At 37.4% G+C, this 9021-nt stretch overlaps 1 protein-coding gene across 1 annotated transcript; it reads left to right on the forward strand.

Moving 5' to 3' along the window:
• Positions 1–1063: 1063 nt before the first annotated feature.
• LOC135715086 (trichohyalin-like) lies at positions 1064–3136 on the forward strand. Its single transcript, XM_065238498.1, has one exon. It carries the CDS (start codon positions 1064–1066, stop codon positions 3134–3136), a length of 2073 nt encoding a protein of 690 aa, XP_065094570.1.
• The last annotated feature ends 5885 nt before the right edge of the window (positions 3137–9021 follow it).

Raw genomic sequence — 9021 nt, forward strand, 5'->3', positions numbered from 1 at the left:
CGCCCAAATGTTGCAAATATGGTCGCCCCCGGCGCGCCGGCGACCAAATTTGCACCAAGTGGCGCCGCGAGGTTCGAGTCGCCCAAGTCCGCCCAAGTCCGCCCCGTCCGCCGAGCGGTCCGGGGGCGAGCCGTGGGCGACTAGCCCGCTGTATGTGGGTACTCTAGCGGGGCGAGTCACCCTTCGTCCGCATCCCGGAGCGCCATTTGGTCGCCCGGCAGATGAAATTACTCTAGCGGGGCGAGTCGCCCTTCGTCCGCATCCCGGACAAAGGGCGAACGATCAGTCTTCAAGTCGCTCAATGTCAAATGACGTCACTTTTTCGCCGGCAATTCGTGTGGGTAAGTTCGAGATAAATTAAAGGTAGGTTAAAATTACGTTAAAGTTAAGCTAAATTAAATTTATGTTAAAGTAAAGTTAGAGTTATATTAAAATTGAGTTAGATGTCTGCTGAAGTTTTGTTAAAGTTAAATTAAAGGTATCTTAAAGTTAAGTTTAATTAATGTTAAAGTTAAACTAAAATGAATGTTATGTTAAAGTTAAGTTATGATAAAGGTAAAGTTAAGTTTAAGTTATGATAAAGTTTCGTTTAATTTATATTAATGTTAAATTAGGTTAAAGTTATTGTTCCGACGAGTGGATCCATCTAACGACCCCTCGTACAATTTGGATGTTGTGGAAGATGAATTGGGAGACAATGGATCGTTTTGGTGAAACGTCAGAGAGATAAGAAATAATGATTTGTCATTGTATAGTGTTTTGAAGCAGAAGTAAAAAGTGAATTAAAATTTATATTTTCTCTTAATTAGTTAGTAACAATTAGATTTAATTACAGGTATTTGCTTAACATAATGATGAATTTGAATTTTGCTATTGAAGTTGTGAATTAATACTAAGTACGAGACAGATTGTAAGTATATATGATGAAACCAAAAATAACCTAAAACTAACTAAATAATAAACATTGCAGCTTTGAGCTATCGCACTACAAAAAAAGGACGATTTGCTTCGAAGAGCTCGGAAAAGAAAGTTATCGCAACATTCTCAAAGAATCTTTATCATAATGCAAAGATCATTCGTCCGCCAGACCCGATCTAGAGCCAAGGCCACCCAGGAAGCGCCGGGAACTGGTGCTTGTGCGATTGCTGATGATCCGGACACGACAGCGGACGATAGTTTTGTGCCTTCGGTGATCGATCTCGAGCATGGAAATGAATGCGAGTGTGCAGAATGTGATCGACCCAATAATGCCGAGCTGTATATGGTCCAATGCGGAGGCTGTAAGCGTTGGTACCATTTCTCGTGCGCTAATGTCGATCCAGTTACGGTACGTTCGAAGGACTTTTCCTGTGCGCAGTGTTCAACTGTGGTACCCCCTCCGTCTGCTAGTTCTGTTGCTGGACGGTCCAGTGTCTCTAGTTCACGGCGAGCTCAGATAGCCCGTGATCTAGAACGATTGGAGGAAGAAAGGCTTCTACAGGAGAAAGTGGAGGAGGAACGGTTACGACTGGTAGATAAAGCGATGAAGGACAAATTGGAACGAGAAAAGGAGTACATCGCTCGAAAGCACGAGCTGCTCCGTCAGCAGGACGATGAAATAGCTAGCTCACGAAATCGGCGTAGTAGCAGAAGTAGCATCCAAAAGGTTGAAGCATGGGTTGAGCAACATGTGAAGCCCACTGGAAACAATCAAGTCAACGTGGAAGGAATCGTGACCGAGACCAAGAACTCCGTTCAGGAACTAGCCCCAACACCCGTTGGAACGTCAACTCCGCTGATGAATAGCGGAATCAACGAGGAAGTAGTGGATATCGATGGGGACGAAATCTCCATCTCTCCTACAGCCGATAGCATTACCATCGGGGAAAGTCCACGAAGCGAGTCAGATTCAGCAAGCAATCAACATCGGAATCCGTCAAACCATTTGATTTCGCCAAAGCTACAGTTGGTGAACATTCAGCCGTACACTCGCCTACTGGAAGATTCTTGGCTTGCACCGTTGAAGATCGCAACGAATCCGATGTCATCAAAAACTGGCACGATCCCGAAGATCGTACCAAAGCAAATGATGAACACCTCTCCATACGAAGTTTGGCATCGTGAAACCAACCAGTTAAGGAAGCAGCAAAGTCTTGAACTTCAACGTCAGCATAACGATGAACTGAAACGACATGAGCAACGTGAGCGTGAGTTGGAAGATCACCTCAGACGCGCGGAAGAACAGCGCGATAAGGACCGGCAGCGGCTGCGTGAAATGGAAGACGGCTTGCGGAGGCAGCATGATCTGGAAACCAAACATCGAGAGGAGAATGATTTGAGGCGCAAACGAGAGATGGAACTAGTCAACAAGTTGAAGCTCTTGGAACAACGGCATACGGAAGAACGGGACAAATTGCTCAAGGTTGAAGACGCTTTGCAGAAGCAGCTTGAAATGAGTCATGAGCAGTATCAGACTCTGGTGGCAGTAAGGCAGCAGGAGCTAGCGGACCGAGACGAAGACCGACGAAGATTTCGATCGTTGGAGCAACAAATGGCCGAGCAGCGAGAATTACTTCGCCAACGAGAGCAGAGTCATCCATTTCAAGCAACCGGGTCGCAACAGGTGGCACCATCGGCTCAGCCAATGCAACGCGTGAGTACGGACCGTACCCCTGATTTGGAGCGTAGTGGAATAAATAACTCCTCCAACATTGCGACACCCTGTCCCAGTGTCGCTAATTCGTTAGACAGATTAGGAACGCCTCGTACATTTATTGTACCCCCAGAATTAGGGCCTTCTTATGTAGGGCCACAAGGTCAACCACAGCTCAATCCGTTAGGGCCTTCTTATGAAGGGCCACAAGTTCAACCACAGCTCAATCCGTTAGGGCCGCCTTATGTAGGACCACAGGGTCATCCACAGTTCAATCCGTATCACCCTCCGGAGTTGAATCCTTGTCAACATAATCAGTTTCCACCGGTACAATATGGTCCAACACATCACCAGCTAGCTGCCAGGCATGTCATCCCAAAAGAGCTTCCAATTTTCTCTGGGGATCCAATCGACTGGCCACTCTTCATAAGTAGCTACAAGCACTCTACTGAAACTTTGGCTACTCGGACTCGGAAAATCTTCTGCGCTTGCAACGTTCCCTAAAAGGGGTTGCAAAAGAGTCGGTCAGTAGTTTCCTTCTTCATCCGTCGACCGTGCCACAAATTCTAACCACTCTGCAGACCTTGTTTGGGAGGCCTGAACAGATCGTGCATAACATGGTTGCCAAAGTGCGTGCGACGCCAGCGCCAAAGGCGGAAAGACTGGAAACGCTAGTCCAGTTTGGGTTAGTTGTCCAAAATTTATGTGGGCATCTGAGGGCTGTCGGAATGGAGAACCATCTTTCCAACCCTATTCTTCTCCAGGAGCTCGTTGATAAGCTTCCAGCAACCATCAAATTCAGCTGGGCGCTCTTCCAAGAGAATCTACCGGTTGTCGATTTGAGCGCTTTTGGGGAGTACATGGAAAAGGTGACATCTGCTACCAGTGGTATTACAAACCTGTGTTTCTCAGCGAGAATCCCGAAGGAGGAGAAGCCGAGAGTGAAGGAAAGGGCATTCGTAAATACGCACGCTGCGTGTGACCGGAGGAGTACGGTATCGTCCAGTAATCAACAAAAGAGTGACCGTCGAGAGATGCCAACGGACGGTAAAAGCAAGGAAAGTGAAGGTGAAAAACGCTGCCCGATGTGCAAGGCGATGGATCACGTTGTAGCGAATTGTTCATCATTCAAGAAGCTATCGTTGGATGAACGTTGGAAAGTGGTGAAAGTGAACAAGCTGTGTCGTAGATGTCTCATTTCGCATACTCGCTGGCCATGTGAAGGTGAGGTTTGCGGCGTCAACGGTTGCGAAAAGCGCCATCATCAGCTACTACATTACGAGCCCGCTGCAGGACAATCCACGGTTACCACCAACGCTACTGTCACCATCCATCGTCAGCCCGTTTCGTCGACGTTGTTCAAGATACTTCCGGTGACGTTATACGGGGAGAATGGATCCATTGATACCTACGCGTTTCTGGACGATGGATCATCGGTTACCCTAGTAGAAAAATCAATAGCGGAAGAGCTCGGAGCTGATGGAAAAATGCAATCCTTGTGCATTCAGTGGACAAGCGGGATCAACAAAAAGATTCCCACTAAACAACTGGGAAAGCTGGGAATATCAGAACCCGGCGGTAAGAAGCGATTTGATGTATCGGAGGTCTACACCGTCGAGAACTTAGGGCTACCGGAGCAATCGTTGGACTTTGAAAGCATGGCGAAGCAGTACAAGCATTTCCGAAACCTATCAGTCAAGAGTTTCCAAAGGGCCGTTCCTGGTGTGCTGATTGGGTTAAACAACACTCATCTAATGAATACGTTGAAACTGCGGGAAGGAGAAGAACAAGAGCCAGTCGCTGCGAAAACTCGTATCGGATGGGTAGTCTGCGGCGGTCTACGAGGGGGAGCTCATCAATTTCAACACCGGCAGATGCACATATGCGTGGAGCCAGCGGAACTCGATCTGCATGACTACGTACGGGAATTCTTCTCTGTGGAAAGTCTAGGGGTCTCTGTGGCGCCGAATTTGGAAGGAATTGAAGATCAGCGAGCTCGTCGAATCCTCGAAAAAACGACCGTGAGAACATCGAATGGGAAGTACGAGACTGGACTACTGTGGAAACAAGACATCATCGAATTCTCGAATAGCAGACCGATGGCCGAGCGTCGTCTGAAATGTCTCGAAAAGCGTCTTGAGAAGGATCCGCAACTCTACCAAAGCGTCGCTAGTAACTAGGTTAAAGTGAAGTATAAGTTATGCTAAAGTTAAATTTATGTTAGAGCTATGTTTAAGGTAAAGTTAAGTTAATGTTTTATTAATGGTAAGATAAAGTAATGTTAAAGTTAAAGTTTTATTAAATTCAGAATAAAGTTTGGAAGAATTAAGTTAAATTTATGTTGAAATTAAGTTAACGTTATGCTGAAATTATTGTAAAGTTAAGTTAAATTTATTTGAAAGTTAAAGTTATGTTGAAATTATGTTAAAGTTATGTTAAAGTTAAAGTTATATTAAAGTTAAAGTTAAGTTAAAGTTTAGCGAAAGTTACACACTTAGATTTTTTTACAGTACACTGTAATTTTTTACCGAATATGGAACAGCTGAACATTCGGTAATCTATTCGGTATTTTTTTATTTACAATTCGTTCAGTTAATTTTCTTTCTTTGTGAGCTGTCAAAATTTGCTGACCTGGACTGTAAATTTTGCTGAATATTCTTCGAAATGACTGTACATTATTTCTCTGAATGAATGATAAAAACATGATTTTAATTGATTAATTGATTATTTCTTTCTCTAAATAAACGAAAAGATTCATTTGGCTCATAAACATTTATTCTTGTTTTTGTATTTCCATTGTGCGTCCGTTCAAAAATAATATTCTCTCTACTCAGTGTCAGTACACCGCATACAAACTCGCTTTTTTTCCTATTGAGGAGGACATTAGATCGCTAAATGTCAAGCCTTATGTCCATGGCACCTGAAAGCATATGGCTCAGTAATGAAAAAGAATTATGCTTTCAGCGAATGGATTGTAGTAAAAAAGTAAAGTACTTACTTTTAACAACGGAGCACAGAAGAAAACTCATCTAAGAAATGGCAGCAAAAGTTGGGTTTGATCTCGGGTTTAATATTATGAAGTTTACAAAATGTTCTGTAATTTTTACAAAACTCTCGTACAGCAGTTACTGTTTGTTTTTGTAAAATATTGGGTTAACAGTTCATTCGTCACAATTTTTACAGTATTGCGGAAATTCAGCCATTTACAGTTTTATTCAGTAATGTTTAATTACAGTTTATGGTAAATTTCAGTAAATTACGGAAATTCAGCAATTTTGATTGCGGAGAATTGGTAAAACGATATTTTTTACAAAGCTTTCGGTAAAAATTGTATTTTACAGAATGAATCCAGCAAAAACAAGTACCGAACTACACGGTAAGAAAAAAGTACCCAACGGAAAGTTCACTTTTACCTACTTTTGACTAGTTTGTCTCCTTTTCTCCTTCTAATGTTGTCAAAAACGGAGGAGCAAAACCACCCAACAGGGGTAGTAAAGTGTGGGAACCCAACGTTGAGTATAATCATATTTACCTACTGTTGGGTACAACTAACTTACTTTTGGTTAAAAAGCCAGTGGAAAATTCCATACGAATTGCACACAAGTAAATGAAATTTACTTTGACCCGCTTTACCTACTTTTGGGTTCCTGCACTATAGTGCCGAGATGAGTGAAAAGAACTTAATTTTGGGTACTTTTTTCTAACCGTGTAGGTTTAAGAAATTTGGTGTGTAAGTTAATGTTAAGTTAAATTTAAAGTTAAGTTAAATTAAGTTAAAGTTAAGTTAAAGTTAAGTTAAAGTTAAGTTAAAGTTAAGTTAAAGTTAAGTTAAAGTTAAGTTAAAGTTAAGTTAAAGTTAAGTTAAAGTTAAGTTAAAGTTAAGTTAAAGTTAAGTTAAAGTTAAGTTAAAGTTAAGTTAAAGTTAAGTTAAAGTTAAGTTAAAGTTAAGTTAAAGTTAAGTTAAAGTTAAGTTAAAGTTAAGTTAAAGTTAAGTTAAAGTTAAGTTAAAGTTAAGTTAAAGTTAAGTTAAAGTTAAGTTAAAGTTAAGTTAAAGTTAAGTTAAAGTTAAGTTAAAGTTAAGTTAAAGTTAAGTTAAAGTTAAGTTAAAGTTAAGTTAAAGTTAAGTTAAAGTTAAGTTAAAGTTAAGTTAAAGTTAAGTTAAAGTTAAGTTAAAGTTAAGTTAAAGTTAAGTTAAAGTTAAGTTAAAGTTAAGTTAAAGTTAAGTTAAAGTTAAGTTAAAGTTAAGTTAAAGTTAAGTTAAAGTTAAGTTAAAGTTAAGTTAAAGTTAAGTTAAAGTTAAGTTAAAGTTAAGTTAAAGTTAAGTTAAAGTTAAGTTAAAGTTAAGTTAAAGTTAAGTTAAAGTTAAGTTAAAGTTAAGTTAAAGTTAAGTTAAAGTTAAGTTAAAGTTAAGTTAAAGTTAAGTTAAAGTTAAGTTAAAGTTAAGTTAAAGTTAAGTTAAAGTTAAGTTAAAGTTAAGTTAAAGTTAAGTTAAAGTTAAGTTAAAGTTAAGTTAAAGTTAAGTTAAAGTTAAGTTAAAGTTAAGTTAAAGTTAAGTTAAAGTTAAGTTAAAGTTAAGTTTAAGTTAAGTTAAAGTTAAGTTAAAGTTAAGTTAAAGTTAAGTTAAAGTTAAGTTAAAGTTAAGTTAAAGTTAAGTTAAAGTTAAGTTAAAGTTAAGTTAAAGTTAAGTTAAAGTTAAGTTAAAGTTAAGTTAAAGTTAAGTTAAAGTTAAGTTAAAGTTAAGTTAAAGTTAAGTTAAAGTTAAGTTAAAGTTAAGTTAAAGTTAAGTTAAAGTTAAGTTAAAGTTAAGTTAAAGTTAAGTTAAAGTTAAGTTAAAGTTAAGTTAAAGTTAAGTTAAAGTTAAGTTAAAGTTAAGTTAAAGTTAAGTTAAAGTTAAGTTAAAGTTAAGTTAAAGTTAAGTTAAAGTTAAGTTAAAGTTAAGTTAAAGTTAAGTTAAAGTTAAGTTAAAGTTAAGTTAAAGTTAAGTTAAAGTTAAGTTAAAGTTAAGTTAAAGTTAAGTTAAAGTTAAGTTAAATTTAACTTAAAGTTAAGTTAAAGTTATGTTAAAGTTAAGTTAAAGTTAAGTTAAAGTTAAGTTAAAGTTAAGTTAAAGTTAAGTTAAATTTAACTTAAAGTTAAGTTAAAGTTATGTTAAAGTTAAGTTAAAGTTAAGTTAAAGTTAAGTTAAAGTTAAGTTAAAGTTAAATTTAAGATAAATTTAAGTTAAGTTAACGTTGACGTTATGTTAAAGTTAAAGTTATGTTAAAGTTAAAGTTAATGCTTAAGTTAAGTTAAAGTTCAGTTAATGTTAGGATAAAGTTATGTTAAATTTAAGTTATGTTAAATTTAAGTTATGTTAAAATTAAGTCAAAGTAAAGTTAAGGTTATTTTAAAGTTTATTTAAAGTTAAGTTAAAGTTAAGTTGAAGTTAAAGTTTAGTGGAAGTTAAGTTCAAGTTAAGTTTAAGTTTATGTTTAAGTTAAGTTTAAGTTAAATTATCCCGTAATTTAATAATCGTTTAATAAATGTAGAATAGTGTCTAATGAAACATTATTTCACATAATAATCAAGCGTCTATATACACCTTTATATCATCGCTGTTTAAGGAGTAATGATGTCTAATGAACGCTGAATAATCAAAAATTTGATCGAATAAGCTCTGTTACAATTTTTGTAAGTCGAAGAAAAGCTTCTCGACATACCTTATTCAACACCAAATACTTCGATGTTGTAGTTGAATATATTCTCCAGGTTTGTCTGAACAAAGCCTGAACAGAAGTTAATATTTAAAATAGTACAAGTATTATTATGCATGAAGTGATATAAAATCGTCAAGAAGTCGTTTCTTCAATAGGCAATTGTTTGTTGGGAAGTAAATGTTGGGTTAAAGTTATGTTAAAATTGATTTTTGGCCTCTATTCGTGACCCAAATTCCAAAAATACCCTTATTTATGGACTTTTGAAATTATTTTTCACTTTTTGTGAAACTGGAAGCCGCCACATTTGATTTCAAAATGGCATCGGATATCGATTTTCTCTAGACGACAACCTCCAAAAACCTTAAAAAAAAATCCCATATTGATTGATATTGGACAGTAATTCCCAATTTTTTTGAAACCTGAAGCCACATCTTCTTGGATCACGGAATTCAAAATGGCGTCGGATGCCTATTTCCAATCTCTAGACGTCACCCGATCCCAAAAATACCCATATTATAGATAATTGACAGTATTCCCAATTTTTCTTAAACCAGAAGCCGCCATCTTTAATTTCAAAATCTTATCGGATATTGATTAGCGACCTTCCCTAATAAAAAATAACCATAAACGAACGATAACCCAAATCATTGAACTATTCCACAAATGGTTTGGATGATACCCAGAACACGTCGT

The sequence above is a fragment of the Ochlerotatus camptorhynchus genome, unplaced genomic scaffold (genome assembly GCF_037179485.1).
Source record: "Ochlerotatus camptorhynchus isolate MF236.1 unplaced genomic scaffold, CSIRO-AGI_Acam_v1.1 ptg000801l, whole genome shotgun sequence".
NCBI classification, from domain to species: domain Eukaryota; kingdom Metazoa; phylum Arthropoda; class Insecta; order Diptera; family Culicidae; genus Ochlerotatus; species Ochlerotatus camptorhynchus.

What these genes read in the sequence shown, in the direction of transcription:
- LOC135715086 (XM_065238498.1), top strand. Translation starts at nt 1,064, where the DNA reads ATGCAAAGATCATTCGTCCGCCAGACCCGATCTAGAGCCAAGGCCACC.